General features: G+C 49.0%; 1 protein-coding gene across 1 annotated transcript in view; it reads left to right on the top strand.

Moving 5' to 3' along the window:
• Positions 1 to 16,064, top strand: part of LOC149340958 (uncharacterized) — a 28,885-nt gene extending 12,821 nt beyond the window's left edge. Inside the window, exons 2-3 of the mRNA XM_089551364.1 lie at positions 7,028 to 7,278; positions 14,732 to 16,064. Coding sequence (XP_089407490.1) covers positions 7,028 to 7,278; positions 14,732 to 15,338 — 858 coding nt within the window. The 3' untranslated portion in view covers positions 15,339 to 16,064. The remainder of the gene's footprint in view (positions 1 to 7,027; positions 7,279 to 14,731) is intronic.
• The last annotated feature ends 1,801 nt before the right edge of the window (positions 16,065 to 17,865 follow it).

The following is a 17,865-nucleotide window of genomic DNA, read 5'->3' on the forward strand; positions in this document are numbered from 1 at the left end:
GCCGGAGCCACCGCGACGCCTAGCTGCCCCTCGCGTGCGCTCCGTTTCCGCGTGCCACAAAAGCGAGTCAATCACTCGCGTCCCGAGGGCAAGAAAAAAAAATCCCTTCGACGGAGGCAAGAAAGTGAGTCGGTCGTCCCACGCCGAGTCTGGGCCGACGCATTCCCGAGCGGGGCCCGACGTCGTCTCGTTTTTCCTCTCCGCCACGCTCTGCTTCTTTTAAAAGTGTGCATCGTTGCGCAAGGCGTGCTGCTGTATCGCCGAACACTCAGAGGCTTCACTTACGTAAATGCGCTTCTTAATTGGCCAGCGCCTTTCTCATGATGGGACTACCGTCTCGTTCGGCTTTCTTGATTAGTCGGCACTGCTGGTTACGTCAGAGAAGTTGCGGGAATGTGACCACTGCAGCTGCGCCGAGTGGAAAACATCTGCGCTGCTCAACATTGACCCGTAACTGAGCCCAGTTCGCTCTGGGTCCAGTCGTGATTTCCTGTTATGCATCTGGCACACACAGTGTGGATAAGCCATGCACAGAAATTATGGACAAGCGCATTCTTTCAACGGGAAGTTGTTTATGAATTATGAACGCTGTTTTTTCGCATATCTTAAGGTTCCACCATAACAATGAATATATCCGCAAATCCCTCCTCAGGACGCTTGCAGGTATCTGATATTGATTGTCAAAAACGCACCCCATTGGTTTTTAAGGCAGTCTTTACTACCCGGTGAGAGCGCACGACTAACTTTAAAAGCAATATTTTGCTATGCATCGTAAGGTTAGGCCATTGCCATCAGTATATTCTTAACAGTATACTTACAATATTTCACAATTTGCCTCAATTAAATGTGATGTCCAAGAAAGCTGCACTTGAAATGGTTTTCTGGGCCAGTTTATGTAGCCAATGTGAAGCTCTTTGCCTGATCCCTTCATCATTATACTTGCATTAAGTTCGTGCATTATGAATCATCGTAAGTAAAACGATCGTATATAGGCTATTTGCGAACTACAGCTCGAACTATATTGGGAGATATAGCTCGCCCATAGCTTAGCGAGCTCAGTCTTATAAGCTTTAGCACCGGCTTTAGCTTGCGTTGCGGTGCATGGTTTTAGTGCGACAAACCACGTTACACACGTTCGCTGTCTTGTTCACTTGCTCGTCTGGGCTCACGCGTTCTGTCTCCTCCGCGCTCGTCTACCGCCCACAGCACGCGGACCAATCATTGTTTTTTTTTCTGGGGCTCCGCTTTTGGCGTTGCTTGCCGAGCGTGTTACCGCCGAGGAGCTCATGGTCCCGCCTCCACTGCGACCGCAGCAGAACAAAGTTACGGCGTGTTTTCGTGGCATTCCCAGCGAACACGGCAAAGTGAGCCGAGGTCGCCGAGAACGGTCGCTTCTTTCTTTCTTTCTTTCTTTCTTTCTTTCTTTCTTTCTTTCTTTCTTTCTTTCTTTCTTTCTTTCTTTCTTTCTTTCTTTCTTTCTTTCTTTCTTTCTTTCTATTCTCGTGCGTTCGTGCCCTTTATTCTATAGCAAGGCTTACGTCACAGCGTTCAGGGTGGTCCGTAAAGACTTTTCTCTCACCGGACATGTAACCTCCAGTTGCTCACGGAATTCAGACGAGGTTTTTTTTTTTTTTTCAGTTCTAGCGATGTCAGTGGCCGTACTCACTAATCCAAATGATGCTCACAGGGTCGGAGCAAGGATTTCGCAGTGTGAACCCTAAGCGGAAGAATGAACAGAAAAGGAGGTGCAGGATATCGAGGACGTAGGGAAAGACCCGAAAGCGTTGGCACACGATGGAGAGGTCGTTGCGACTGCAAAATTAAAGACGGGGAGCGGAAGTGTCATTTAACGGAAGAAATCATTGCAAGGCATGCGGCTCTATTGCGCTTACCTTACCATATAGCGAGGTTCACACATGTAGATAAGCCATTTATAAATGGGCGAAAAGTACGTGAGAAACCAGTCAGTTTATGTACATGACATTGGCGAACCAGAAACTGCAAACAACGTCCTAAAATTATCTGCCTCAGCGCCCAAAATTTTCAGCTTAATTACTGCATCAGATGTTCTTTGCTTCATTAGGTACAGTAAACCATTTTAATTTTAATTGACCTCATTCACTACACTTTCACTTTATTTGTGCACTCGGCATCAAAGCTGAGTGCAGTTCGCGAGGCAGACTTGCCTATTGTCGTAGAGCTGAGCAACGTTCATTTTGCTCCCTGAACCGACTCTCTGCTATGGGTATTGATTGCCTATCAGGTATGCGCGAAATAGGTATCGGAATGGCAGTGGTACTTGAAAAAGCCTCCTATCTGCATTGCTCGAGGGCGCTAACCGTAGCTTTCCGTTGTCGACAGAGATTGATATGGTGAATAAGCAACCGTTTCTCTTTCACTGAAAAGTGTCAAAAACGTTTTCTTTTTTCTGTTTTTCGTCAGGCACATTTTTCTTCCCTCTTATATTAAGTCCCAAACTCAGACCAGAAATTCTAACCGCTTGGCGTATAAATACTCTGAATGTTATTCTGAGCGGTCTTAATAGCCCTTCTGGCACCACGGCTCCACTCGCGCAAACGCCTTCGCGCGTCTGTCTGCCAGAGCCATCAGAAGATGACCCCGACCGACCGCACTTTGCCTCGAGAGTTTAGCCAAAGACGGCGACAGACGCCAAGCAAAAGAGAACGGCTTCAAAGAGGGGCCGCACGCGTGTGGATGGACCCGAAAGGCGGACCGCTGCCGAAACTAATGAGGTGGCGGCTCGTGCGGCGCCGGGTACGACTTGACGTCGCCATTTTGCCGGGGCATTTACGGCGCGCTGTCTGGCTGCTTACATCGCGTGCCACCGAGTCAAGTTTACTGGCGTGGGACGAGCTAAACGTGAAGCCTGTGTGCGTGCGGGCGAGAGAGTTGAGAGAACGGATCCTTCACGCTCACGTCGCTAGAGCTATACAGACGTCTGCGACGCTTGGTTAGGAACGACAGACGTATCTCTTGGACACGGCGGCAAGGGTCTTCGCCGGACAGCCTGCTGTTATGGGACGGCTGTGCAATGAAGTAGTCACTGCGTGGCGCTAAAGGGAACGTGTACAGGAAGCCCATATAGCGTCATCTTCAAACTCATCCGAAAAGCGGGTCTTATGTAAGGTTCCAGACATCGCGGTCAGAAGGGCCGAAGGTTGTGGAGGTCTCGTGCATTTACAGGCGTAGTGTAGAAGGAACCTGACAATAGGAATGTGCCGGTACCTCCCTTTTGGACGCATATCTGCAGTTGCTTCGTTTGAAAGACGGGAGAACGGAACGGTTTCTACCAGAGGTCTCTTTTTGAGCCCAGTGGATACTTTGACGTTCTTCACAGTGGCGGTGGCCATTTGAAACTTGTGTCGGACACCAGCGATGCTATCCGATAGGGGCGGAAATGTAGATGACCGGGATTCGCAGTGGGATACAGTCGTTTTTATAGAAGTGAAGTGGGCAGTTTGAAGGATTTCAGCCACGACGCTTGCCTATATCCTTTGGGCTGATATCTAGAATGGCGAGGAGCCTCAGAGGAAGATAACTTTATATCTTTAGTCGGATACAACTCGAGAACGAAGCGGCTTTTCTCCGGCAAAGACTGCCTTCCAGCCAATGGCATCGGCCGATTGTCATGAGTCTGCTAGCTTCGCAATGCAGGGAGTGGCAGATGAAAGGGGACAGTACCCTCCTGCCATGGTCGGGTTTAGTCCCATCCCTGCATTGTGACGCCGCTCCTTGCATTGTCACGCTAGCAGGTTCATGAACATCGGCCGATGCCATTGGCTGGAAGGGAGTCCTTTGCCGGAGAAAAGCCGCTTCGTTCTCGAGTTGTATCCAACCATAGTAAGGAATGCTGAGTGTCAGACAGCGCAAAGACTACGTGGTGCTAAATCCTTCTAGTACTCAGGTAAGAACAGATGGCACATCTATTTCGACGCCGCTTTTTCTTTTGAAGTATCCTATACGAGCCTACGTGCAGCAGGCAAATCAGCGCTCGGTGACACCGAAACGATGGACGACGTAATTCTTGTCACGCGTGCTCCTCAAGCTGCTTGCGCCGAATGTTACTGGCTTGAGTCGACAACCGGCCGCCGCTCGCGAGAGCTGACGGTCAGACTTCAGCATCGCATATACACCGTAAGAAGCCAATGCCTACGGAGACTCGGAAACGTGACGGCCAATCCCCACCCTCGGTGCCGCTTGTTTCGTGCAGCACTGGACAATTCGCGCGGCTTCGCATCCAGCTTCTGCTTGAAGGATCGTGTTTTCTCTTGCGTTGTAGCGACGTAAAGACACACACCAGTGCTGCTCTTTTCTCTACTTAGCGCTCCTCGTGAGCTCTGGTGGGCATCTAGGAGAAACCGCCGGTAAACCTACCAAGATCAAGTTAATTTTCAATCACAGCTTTACGTAGGAGGCAAGTCAAATGCACGAAGAAGAGAAATGGTATACATTTCGCATGAAATAAAAATTGGTTTTAAGGAAAAGAAATGACGCAATAAGGACAGGACACATAACGACAAGACCTTTGCCTCACGTCTCACAAAAGCCAGACCTCTGTTTGCACCAGCGCGATCGGGCCTGTCACCCTGCCCTGCGACGCGCGAACACAAAAACACAAACCGTATAAACGGAGCCAGACAGAGAAGTCGCAGTATTGGCGCTGGATTAAATAAAGCAGTGCTTCCTCTCTGAGCTTCCGTCGCACGCAAGCTGTGCACCCACATTGCCCTATACGGACGCTGTGTCCAAAGTCCCTACGCGCAGTTTTTCTTTCAAGGGATACTTCCTTAAAGGTCGCGGCCGCGTACTTCCTTGAAGGTCGATTGATCGCGTCGCCAGGCGCGCTCACTCCTCCTCCCTCTTTTTTCGTGCTCTCTCTACGTTTCGTCTTATCTCTTTTCCGTGCCTTTAGACGGCGCGCCTAGATGGCGATTGCATGGTACGTCGTTCTATGCACTCCTCTGCCGTCATCAAAGCAGGATGTATCGGCTAGTAAACCTATAGTGTCAAGGAAATCGCGAGCGATGAGCGCTCGACTTGCCGACCGCTCCTTCGGCACTGTTAGGACGGCAATCTGCAGGATCAGCTGCGGAAACTGCGAGGATCGCATCGCAGTGCTGTGCGAGTGTCGACCAAGTCCTCGCGTCAATCTTAGTGTGCTACTTTGCGCTTAGGTGTGTGCCTGATTTTAGTGTGAGCCTGGGGACGAAAGGAAACTGCACATACAGCAGGCTAGGCGGCATGCTATCAAAACGTGCTCACTGTCCTGTTTTTATCAAGCCCTGCATTACCAGGAATTTCAATTCTTTTTGCAGAACACGAAACCAGCCTCAACGCCATCCATAGCCGGCTACTTCAGCAGTAATGCACGCAACTAATGATGAGAGTGTCGTATTTTATCCAAAGCAGCAATGACGGTGGGCATGTTTTTGCTTGCACACGCGGTGTGATACTCGCGTCTGCCTGGAATGTGTGACGGAATTGACAGTGTGTATGCATAAGCGGGCGGGTCGTCTTATCTGCATTGGAGAATGTTTAATACGAACAGGTTTACAAGCATTGGCTTCCTCGCGATCGAACACGAGTCGGTGTATGTACACTGTCGCGTGGAGCGCGGCGGAATTTGCATATCGGACGTGCGCACGAATAACAAATCGCGTTCGTATGGTAACTGCGTCACGTGCTGAGTCTGTCGAGGATTAAACTTCGAATCTAGGCTTTAATAAATTCGACACGTATAACGGTTCAGGGAGGATCTGAGCGTGCAAATAGGCCACTCGAATCGTCACCGACTGATTTGGGCGAGAAGTCGCTGCTGTTTCTCGGCAAATAAAGTTTATTGAACTCTCTCTGGCCACCGCGTTGGATGCGCAAATACTTTTTTTGTTCGTAATTTTTTTCATGATTTTCATGTGCAACAATTTTGTTTTTCATGGCCGGGTAAGGCACACTTTGAATACTTGAGCTTCTCATCGCCGTTTCAGCGTGCATTGTACAGTCGCGGGTAAAAAAGATTAGCACACATGACGGAACACCAGAGCGCCGGAATGACAGCGCGTGGCGCTGCGGGTGGCGAAGAGGCTGATAACGAGAGTGCCGGGCCGCTCCCATTCTACAGTATTAGGGGGGTTCAGCGGAATGCCACGGACCAGCAGAATTATTGGCTAAAAGCAGCGCTATCATCGATTGTTCCCGCGGGTTCCTTTTGACAAACCATCGCGGACATAAAAAAACAGCAATAAAATGATGCCATCTTTGCTCATGATAACCGAGCCAAAATAAATGCCGCATGCACAGTCACGTAGGGTCGGCACTTCAACGCTCGGGTGGTGCACGCTTGATAAAGCTTACTTCCAGCCGTGCCCCCCATAGGATGCAAACATGGAAACGGCCCGTTAGGCAGGTCTGCGTACCGCAGCGCCGCGTGGTGAGATATACAAATTCTGATCGCCAGTGATCTGTGCTAATATTTTTTGCTCGCGACTGTACGTCATGAAATATCGAGCTTCGTATGAATGAACAAGGTATTCGATGGCTCCGCTACCGAGGAGGATAGGAAGAACTGCACCCTTCTTTGATGAACCAGCTTTGTGGTGCATCGTTTTTGATAACGCTAACGATGAGTGTGAAAACTGAGCCAAGACGGAATATTATAAAAGGCAGTACTAATGGTACTAAAGGTCAAGTAATGGGCAGTATGGTACTAAAGTCGGAGATGACAAATGAAAAAAAAAGTCAGAAGAATGGGTAGAAGAAAGAATCTCCGTAAAATAAAGACCCTGATTGTAACAAACTGCCCATCCAAGCGAAGTTGCATAGTCACTCCAGAGAACCAAAGCGAGGAATTACGCTATCTGCACGCAAAGCTCAACCTTGTGTCTGATTTGCTTACTCCACGACTTCTTGCCGTGAAGCCGCAAAAGTTTACAACTGTCTCGCTCGACAATGTGCGACGCGAACTCTTCCATTCTCCCTCGCTCCTTATTCTTTCTGTCCCCGCCTGCAGTGTCGGCGGTTAGCCGGCGTGTTCCCACGGCACCGGCGGCCTCGGACGAGTGGCTGGGGCGTGTCGTCGGCGCTGCCTTTCCTGCTGCTGGCGGCGTGCGCCCTGGTCGTGCGGCAAGCCGCCTGCCAGCGCTCCATGGGGCCCAAGCTGGTCGACATGTCGTACGTGTTCGACAAGAACACCGTCTACCCGTCTCCGTCTGCGAACTTCTCGCTGGACGTCCACTACCGCAAGACCAAGCACGGAGTCAGGTGAAGCGCGCAGAAAATGAGAGCGAACGCTTTTATTTTTCGCGGCTAACAGCTAGCGCGTGTCGCACGGCGTTGAACATTCGAAATTACTGCGGAACATTTGAAATGTTTGCTGCACTAGTTCCCACAGCCAGTTCTCACACTAGCTCTCACAAGCATTGTAGTCGATGCGAGAGCGAGAAGCATTTTATAAGTCAGGTTTTGCACAGCGTGAGATGAGTAGGCTATCATTATGAATAAGTTCGCGCAGCATTTCCTCGCTCTCTAGATCTCTTTCTTCCTTCACAATTACAAGTGAAATAAATATGCAGTGTTAATGGCGACCGAAAGTAGCGCTAGTTGGTGACGCCCTGTAGCGTTCCTGTATATGCTCCTGCAGGTATATGCTCCCTGCGGGAGCTAGAAACACTTATACCCTGTATAGTCATGTACAGTGAATGGATAATGTCCTCTAATATTATTGCATATGCTGCTGCGGGAGCATGCACAGGAGCGCTATAATTTCATGGAAAGCTGTGACTGAAGAGCACAGGAGTTGCGATAGGAGTTGCGATAGTTCTTGACGTCAAAGGGACACTTGCCTTCTACAGTGGTCTATCGTTAATTTAAACATCCGGTTTACCCGAAGTGGTGGCTTGGCACTGTCAACGTCGTAAAAAAAAAAACTGCCCCTAAATTGAGTTACACATAATTCATAGAAATATCCATCCCCTTCGAGTTCAAATTGCTGATGGTCCGGCAGTGCTATTGCCCTCTGGTACCTACTAATGGTGCTCCCCGTGCGACTCTACAGGAGTCCGATTATGAGGTCTTTGATTTCCTTCCACTCAGGAAGCCTCGTTTGATCGTGATTATTCTATCCTGCTTTGTACGACTTAGGGAAGGTTATCATTGGTTTGTGTAAGGTTCGACGTGGTTCGGGCAGTTGCGTTTCGGTGAGACATAGTGCATTCCTCTCACAGTTTCGTCTTCATTCAATTATCCCCGGATAGATGGCAGCAGTTGCTTTCTACAGCTTCATTCTTGCGAAGTATTTTTATCCTTGAAGTCAGGTGCATCACATTGTGAAAGCGCCATGAATGACGGCTTGCAAAGAGTCGCGAATTACAGCCGCTATTTGTACATTCGTACGCCGACTTCCCACGCACTGATTTCACGCCCCACGTACATCACCCGAGTACAGGATTCACCTGTGAACAAGCTTTCATGAGACGTGCGATGCGGTGCACTTCGCACGTCTGAGGAAAAAATGCCCGCCCTTATTTCAGGAGATGGCATCGCGAACGGAGAGACGCGGCGCAGAACTGTTCTCCTTTCCCTTTTACTCTTTATTTGCTTGTTCTTTTTTTTTTTGCGACCTAAAGGTCGGCTTCTGTTTGGCGCCTTGTAGGAAGCTCGGTGCTCTTTACTCTCGGAAGGCGAGTCCCGCGGAATGCTTTCGCTTTCCTCAAAGATCTGCTATTTCAGTAGGAAGCCAGTCTTCCTACTCTCGTCCCACACGTAGTTTTTTTTTTTTTTTTTTTTTGCTGCGTAAGATGAATCGGAGGTCTGACTTCCTACGCGCCTCTGCTTTTTTTTTTTTTTTGCTTCCGTTCGCGCACGCCGTTTTTCGGTCGTTCAAACATTTCCAGGTTTGTCTTGCTCTTGCGTTCGTCGCGCTTTTATCTTGCAAGAAGATCGCAACAGTAGTCTTTAAAAGGTCACGCGTTCGGTCACGTGCTCTGTTAGTTGTTCTAGCTGTGCTAGTTTCCACCCAGAGGACAGCTAGGTGAGCTGCCAAGAAGGAATTCGCGAGGGGTTCAGGAAAAAAAAAACGTACCATTCCGCGCAGAATGCTTTAGAGTGGCGTTCAGTGGGTCACGCTAAAAGCCTCCCTGGTGCTTCCCTCACTTTCCTTCTTTCTTTCTTTTTCCCAATGTCGCTTTCGAATAATAATACACCTGGATCTCATCCGCAGAGGTTTCAGAAACTTCGCTCGACCACCACACTTGACTGCTTTGGAGCTCACGCTGCGCCAAAGCGTTGTATTTCATTTCTCCGTCTTCGCTTTGTTTCTGGTGTATGTATAAAGAAATGGTTTTCCTTTCAAGCCACTCGGCCGCGCGTGGAGGGTTAAACGCCGGCTTCCTGGAGGCATCGACTGGAACGGCGGCGCAGTCGTCGCGTTCTTTAGAATGCAGGGCGTGCAACCCCCCCCCCCCCCCCTCCCCTCTTTATTCCCCTCCACCTCCTTGCCGCCTACGCGCGTCTGAGTCGAGACGGCATCGTGTGCGGAAGAAACAAAGGCGAGCCGAAGAGACGATCTGAAGCGTGCCCCTGTTCTGCAAGAGCGAGACTCTTGAGAGTGGCGTGCGGAGGAGGAAACAACGGAGAGGGACGGGGTCAAGGCAACGATTACATGCGCTCTGCGAAAAGAAACGATCGTTCTCGTTTTCTACCTTCATTTTTTTTCAGCGCCTGATTTGGCACGAAACTGAACTTGCGGACATGCGTGGGCTGAATACTGAGCACTCTTCTTGCGCGTGGGCAGTAGTGTATATCGACTCGCTGTGAGCGCTGCAATTGTGCATCATCATCATCATCATCATCATCATCAGTAGTAGCAGCAGGACGTCGTACAGTGAGCTTTCTTCTAATCTTTTATTTCCGTGTTTGCTAAACACAATATATAGTAGGTTCTACGTATACAAGTGGCTCCGGGTACAACCTCGCCGCTTCCCTTTGTATACTAATATAGCATTGGATACGACCCCTTAAATTCTAGAGGGCCGTGTACTGCGCGATGTCAGTGCACGTTAAAGAACCCCAGGCAGTCGAAATTTCCAGAGCCGTTCACTACGGCGTCCCTCATAGCCTGAGTCGCTTTGGGAAGTTAAACCCCACAAGCCACAAGCCAAGCCAAGCCTAAGGAGCAGAAGCCAACCAAAACAAGTACACGCTGTTCGAAAATACGTCTGCGCAGTTTGACGTTGTCCACGCAGCAACATGGTGCCCAAGTGAGACTTCATCCGAGAACAACTGGGCTCAGTGATACACGCTCAGCCTCTTACGGAAAGAAAAAGGAGGGTGTTGAAGGGGGCGGGGGGCATGAAGAAATGGGGCGTAAGCGTCAGCCGCGGTTTTACTTTTTCACCCCGCACCTCCACCAAGTGAACAGTGGATTTATTAACGGGTCGCGGCGATCAACGCGGGCAGCGGTCAGGTCGTAGCAGGAAGGCAGAACCAGCCGAAGGAAGCAGCTCCAACACGAGACTCGCGCCCGAACCACCAGCGATGACGACGAAGTGCGGCCCTGCGGAGTCGTCCTATTCTTCTTCTTCTTACACAAACTACATTTCTGCGCTCTCCCACTTAATGAAAAGCTGAACAGCAGTCAACTCATACTTGTGTTCCCGCTCTTATTCTCTGCTGCGGGGTTTCGCATGGCTGGAAGTATCGATGCCTTTTGCACATATTGCAGCACGTAAATTGAAAAATGAAACCGGCCCTGATTTCGCGAGAGCATATGTGGATCGAGGATGGAACTTTTCATATACTGGCTATCACATTTTTTAAGCATTTAATGTATGGAAGTTGAGACGCTCTATAGATCACTAGATTCACGGCATTTCATGCTGTACTATATGTAGCACGCCATGCCGGTAAATCGCGAAATCTATAGTGGCTATGTATTTCTAGTTTGTCTCGTTCGAACAGCCTAGTGTAAAGTTTTTCGAACCGCGATAAGTCTCTTAACTAGCGCGTACTACCGTGTACAGGCATACTAGTTAACTAACTGAACCTTAACTATTTTATGCTCAGCTAGTCGCAGCTGAGTTAGTTGCTTCGAAGACTGTAGATTTCGCTTTCACTTTCTCGCTTTTCGAATACGGAGCTATTATTTTTGGTGCGTAAGCACCAATCCGATCGTTACCAACTGCGAGCAAAATCGTCCGTTGTCGCGTTATCTGTTCACAGCTGGCCAAGCGCGAGCGCTCCGTCCCGCGGCACTGCCCTCTTATCATCGTCTTCTGTACCTAGCAGAAATCCGTGCTTACGCACTGATCCGTTGAAATGTTTCAAACATTCTCTGTAGTTTTACTTTTGTTCATCCATGAAGCGGCTGGTATTTTTACGTCAAGTGAGAGGTTACCGAAAGTCATTCCTACTCTGAAAGTAACACTATAGGTACTTTGTAAAGCTGTTTTGTCGTGCAAAAAGGTTTAAGTGTTGTACCCAATCATCACCACCCTAAACATTGGAACGTCTACACAGTGCAGAGCGAATATCTCTCCCATCTCTCCCCCAGTCGGACCTTCCGCCAGGGGCGGTCACTGTACGCAAGGAAATTACCAAATCGCACCTCCACACGTGATTCTGTAGCATCCTCGAGTATATTTATACTATTTCCGCCACCTTGGTATCGACTTCGTTACTCTCTCAGAATACCAGTTATCTGTACTGCGCATTATATGTCCTTCCTGTGGTTCTGTTCCTTGTTCTAAACGTCAGCTACGATGCAATTAATTCCCGTTTGTTCTCTAGCAGTCTCCTACACATTGCTATTCCCGCTTCTGCTTTGTCCCGGCAAATAAGAGCGAACGTGTCGTTGTTTAGCGTGAAGCAAGTTCCGCGAGGTGGTGTGTCCTCTAGCTCCACAATGGCCGCCGTCCAACAAAAGCTGATAAACGGGCTTCGTACATGCCAGGACGAACATTAGGGACACCGGTAGTCGCATTCCAGCAACCGCGCAATTAACCGCGACCTCCCTGTCGGCGTGGAAGGAGCCCGTGGGCGAAGTTCTCAAGCGAAGCACGGTGAACGAGAGTGCGAACAACGCAGTATACGTATAGTGGAAACGGGCGTGGCAGTAAGAGACAACGTGCCCGTGGAGGAACTCAACTGGCATTTTGTTCTTGATTTGAAATTCAAAAAGATTCGTATGCGCTGAGCTCAACGTATAGTCGTGCCCGTCCCGTTGAGTTCGACCATGCTAATTAGAAAAAGTGCGCACGCCAGAACAACTAGAGTCGTGACTCGACCGCCAAAGTGGATGGCGCAAGATACGATGGCGAGGAGCTACTAGACCTGGCTGGAACACACAGCCAGATAAGCAACCGCGATCGCTTAGGGGAAGTGCAGATTTTCCTCTATTGCGCTCTTCCTTATCTACTTAGTCTGACATATTTGTTCCGTGATATTCTACCGCGGCTTGCCCTATTTGTTTTCTGCTCCTGAGCATGAAGATGCAAGAAGTAGTCTCTTCTATATATTACGTAACATGGATGATGTATCAGTGGTCAAACGTGCTTGAAATTGCATTTCAACATAAAGGTTCGTTCGTAATGCACTTTTCCTCCCGAATGCATTGAGTAAGCGGTAACTTCGTAAAAGAGACACGCTGTCGCCTTTCCTAGTATCGCTCACACCCAACCTTTTGCCTTCATTAAGCGTCCGTACACAGGAACGTCAACGTATTGTGCTGGTATTTCCGTGCCCCGGTTTCAACGGCAAAATTTGGCGATATTGTGGCCACCGCTTCTGGCTTCAGAACCCTGTAGCCGCGTGAACATACTCTGTCTCGCACACGCAACACTGACTGCCGTCCTGTTTGTCCCTGAGCGAAATGATTATCCAGAACAATTACGCAGTCCGCAGATCACGTGTCCCGGGGTGTGTTACGCGAGCTCCAGATGCCAGTGGCTAGTGCTGGGCTGAGAATTACACTGACCTCCGAGCTGTTCCATTCACGCTGCCAGGGTCACCGCGAGGCACACGCAGCGGCGGATATAATCCGTCCGACTAATTATGCGCAGTACTGCCAAGGTTGCGTGCTTGTTTGGTGCAGCCAGGAAGCGGGAAACCCCGCTCAGACCCGCTTGTTAGTCACATGCTTAGCATTGCTTTAGCATGATCCGTTCCCGCGCATATTGCCGGCGTTAAATTAAAAAAAAGTCTTAGTTTTTAGAGTACAGTAGGACGTAGAGCAACAAAGGAAATTGGAACTATGTACAAGCCTACTTCTCTTCATTTAATGGTAGGCATGTGTCATCATTAGCTCAGTTTCCTCTTCAATGCACCGAATTAGTGGACAGTGTACACAGCGCGATTGGAGGTGGAGAAAGTTGTCGCGTACGAACGCCTGGAGCTCCCAAGAAACAACATGGCTTCAGAGTGAGGAAAGCGCGAGGGTAATAACACGTCGGCCTCTTTAGCCTCCTTATCTTTGAGGGCACACGTGAGGCTGTCAGGTAGGAATGAAAGCAGCATGTCTGCATGTCCTTGTAAGTATTCTCTTCCGGCAGTATTCTCGGTTAGACCGTATTTCACGCTGGCGCCTTTGGCTTTAGCTGTGAAAGAAAACAGCGAAGTGAGGCATGCACCTTACTGTGTCCATAGCGCCACCGTTCTGATTCCTAGAGGCGCTCACGGATGCGATCAGGGATGCCTTACATTCGTGGAAGCATCGGGTAAAGGACGCCAGTAATCATCAAACTGCACTCTGCTTGCATCAGTCATGCATGCTTTCGACGTGATAGTTAAGTCTTTATTTACTTCGTTTCTAGGACCTTGTTTCCCCGTGATGTTGCTCAGCAGATACGAAATGCTCAAAATTAATTTCTTGAGATATTGATCGTGAAGAAATGCTTTTTGGTAGCGCCTAACTGAAGTTCTTAGAGTTTTTTTTTTTTTTTTTCCCCTCATAGCCTGAGTCGCTTTGGGACGTTAAGCCCCATAACCAGACTTGTTCTTTTTTTACGCTCACCAATGTCTTTCCTGGGGCTGTTTTGGAAATGGGACGGGTCGAGAATGTAAAAGATGAGATTTAATGTGGTTTCTCCTGCAGATTCTCGCGGTGTAAGCTTGCCAGCTGAAAATAACTGTTTGCAAACAGAAATCTCTGAAGCAAGAAGTGAAAATTTTATTTTACGTCGCACCATCTTCATGTTTATAATTTTCTTTGTTCTTGCGAGAATGGAATGTTAGAAATTATCGCGGTATCACTTTTACCGTGACTGCCGAGCCCATTAACTATAAAGTACGTATAGCAGGATTGGAGACAAAGTGTTATTTGCTTTGATTTGCACTGATGGATTTGTACGGACACATATTTATTAACAAGAAAGAGCAAAATGTGTGCACCACGAGTGGCCATTGCAACCACAATGTAGTATGAAAGACCTCCGGCCAGTCTTTAATGCCGTAACCGTTCGGGGCCTACCCTGAAAACAACTGCACTGAGTAACAATGACATGTTGTTTCCGTTTTGACTCTATGTATTCTCCTCTGTTCTTTTTTTTTTGCCTCGAAGTCGTAAACAGAAACGAAATATATCAAGGGCAAAAGTAGGAGTTCCATTAGCCCGCCATAACTGAGTCCTCCGTGCGCGCTGTTTCGGAACTAAAGTGTTTTGGAGCCAAAGCCCTTCTTACTTTCTTCTTACTTCTGTCGTCGCTGCTTTCCTCCGCTTCAGGTACCAAGAGGAAAACTTCTGCTCTTCGACGCGCGGCGGCACGCACGTGATCGCGCCCCGCCACCTCCTCAAGGGCCGCTGGTCCGTGACCGACCTGCCTCTCAACCGGCTCGTGGTGCCCGGAGCGGTCATCGACATCGCCATCCAGGTACTGCGCAGCCGAGACTACCGACTGCGCATCTCCGACGTCATGCGCTGGGAGGACATCCACGGCCGGCTGCCCCAGGGTTGCGTGCTCTTCGTGCGCACCGGCTGGTCCCGCTATTGGCCGTCCTGGTACAAGTACCACGGCCACCCGGCGGCAAACAACACGTTTGCCTCACTCGATTCTAGGCCGCACCACCCTGGCATCCACCCGGACACGGCCACGTGGCTGGTGTCCAAGAGGAAGGTGTACGGGGTCGGAATCGACGCCCCGTCCATCGACTACGGGCTCTCGAAAGACCTGGGGGCCCAGCACATCCTGCTGGCCGCCAACATCTACGGACTCGTTAACGTGGCCCACTTGCAGGAACTGCCGTCCGTCGGATCGACTGTCTTTGTGTTCCCCATGAAGATTCGAGGAGCCGGGGCGGCTCCCGTGCGCATTTTGGCGGTGGTACCTTGATGTATACGCGGACTAGTAGTGGTAATTTTTAAGTCTCTTAAAGCGCGCCGAATGTCCGTGAGTCAAATAAGGCGGGAAGCCAGGATCGAGGCTCTAAGATTGCAGGAATCCTGATTATCAGAACACTCTGCTGCAATTTCGTTCTTAGAGTTCCGTGAAGCATTTGGGCCAGATGATTCGCTTTATTTTTTTTTGTCCTGGTTATGTGTTGCGGTCTCTTCGGTCTCAGGTGCACATCGAGCCATTTAGACTGAAATTAAAAGCAGTGCTAGCTGGGAACGTTCAACCTGAGGGAGGCATGCTCTTCCACCGGCATGTCGTGGACCGCTGCTTTCGGCAAGTCTATAGGTGGCACTGTAGATAATTTAAGTGGCTTGATGACTTACCGCTCTTCACGGTGATGATGGCGTAACAGGCCGTCGTACGCCCCATATGAACTTGTGGACGGAGTGCAAAGCGGTTTATCGGAGCGTTGGCTTCTGCCGCATAATACAATGGGATGTCGATGAACGACTGATGTTTTTGGCGAGGCATGCATAATGAATGCATTCAGAGTTCTGTTGTGGACCATGCCATTTTTTCGCACTATTTATTTCGCTCTAAAATCCACCGCAGGCACATTTAGCGATCAAAAACAGTGAGCAGTTATACTCATCCAATTCTTTGTTAGTGTATGCGCTTTCTGCGTTCTTGTTTCACGGAAAGTTTCGCAGTCTTGATGCAAGACGTCTGAAATGAAGGGAGACACAGATGAAGGAAAGAATTTAGGAGAGGCCGTTGCGTCACATTTTTGGAAGCTAGACGCAGGGGCTCCGGCTCGCCAGTTGGCTGGTCATCTCAGCGCGCTTGCGCATGCGCCGGTTGCGCCGCGAAGATCAAAGCGAGCAGACGATCTCGCGCCGCGCTGAGACGCCAGCAGCCATAGAGTTTCTTACTATTACCTAGAGGGAAAGCTGGCAACCCGTCCATGGGAGTTTGCATGGAGGCCCCTCGTAGCCACTTCAGCCACCATGGGCGCTCAAAGCATCATGGAGCGGTGAGCTACCGACTGCAGAACTACAACTTTTGGCCAAAAAATAATGCAAAAATAACGCTGTTCGATAAATTCGAATGTCCTAACATTCAATATCCTGTCTGTAAATTGCAACAAACGAGCAGAAAAGCCTTTAAGTGCAAAGTTTGCCCAAAATAAGAGTCGACTCGCTCTCCTATTGGCCAAGTATTGAACACTATAAAAACTAATATTTCTTGCTCAACAAGCGCGCTTTTAAAAGGAAATATGTTATCAGAAAAAATTTTGTTGCTTAAATCTTTAAGAGGTTTTTAATGGCATTTTGGAAAAGTAAAGCCTTTTATTGGCGTTGTTTGTCGTCGCGGTTTCACTACTATGGTTTTTTACACACTGCATTCGCGCGAAAGTCGTCTGCTCACACACGAACAGCGTTTTACGGAATTAAACATCTTAGTAATGACACTCCGTGTTCCCGAAAAACTACGACTGTCTCGCAACAAGTAGCTCACCGACCCATGATGCTTTGAGCGTCCATGGTGGCTGAAGTGCAGCGCCGCCAGCTTTCCCTCTAGGTAATAGTAAGAAACTCTATGCCAGCAGCTGACAGCTGGTAACATGCAGACCGCAGACGACGCCGCTGCGCGATGGGCCAAAGAGTCCCAGTAGCCCTTGCGAAATCACGTGACTTCCGGCACACTTTCTTCATGCAGCTCAGATAGCTATAGGCCCTCTCCTAGCCTTTCCTTCCTGCATGTTAAGTAGATGTCTTCTCGCAGATGACGTCAGAACCACAGTACTGCAACTGTTGTGATCGCTATAGTGTGAACATTTGTCACAATATTTCGCGTTGAAGCTCATATGTGATGCGCTGTTGTTGTCCATGCCACACGCTACTTCCTGCGGATGACTGTACGTGTGTCCGAATCTTTTATTCGACATGACGTTACCCGTGAAGCGAAGTTATTTACGCGACCTGTTGTCTGATTGTTTCATTGTAAATAAAAACCAATAAAATCCGATGTTCTTTTAGCACGTTCGTGGATAATATGCTCATTTAATACCGTAGGCGCATGGCTATCGGTTCGCTTATGTAACTGCACCGGCGACTTCGACATACACCCAACCACCGACGCGCTTGTTTCGCCTTGCCTTCACATGCATGGCTGTCATTGAAATGGCATTGCACGTTATTGATTCAGTATCGACTGCAACCTGATATACCGTGTGTTTCAGTGAACATTTTCAAAAATTTTCAAAAAGTTGATATTTGTGGTAAAAATATGGTTTTTGCGGCATAGAATTACTATGAACTGAGAACGAAAACCACGCAAAGGACGATACACAAGGAAGAAGTAGACAGGACGAGCGCGGACTTGCAACTGTTTATTGAAACACATCTTCCTTCCATCACCAACCCTACGCATGCGCAATAAGCAATCTCTATCTAATCGAGTTCAGGAACTTCAGTTCTTTCTTGTACAGATGGACCGAAGCCTCGCTTACACACTTTTCGGG

This window comes from Amblyomma mixtum, chromosome 6, assembly GCF_055824585.1.
Source record: "Amblyomma mixtum isolate Tamu chromosome 6, ASM5582458v1, whole genome shotgun sequence".
Lineage (NCBI taxonomy): Eukaryota > Metazoa > Arthropoda > Arachnida > Ixodida > Ixodidae > Amblyomma > Amblyomma mixtum.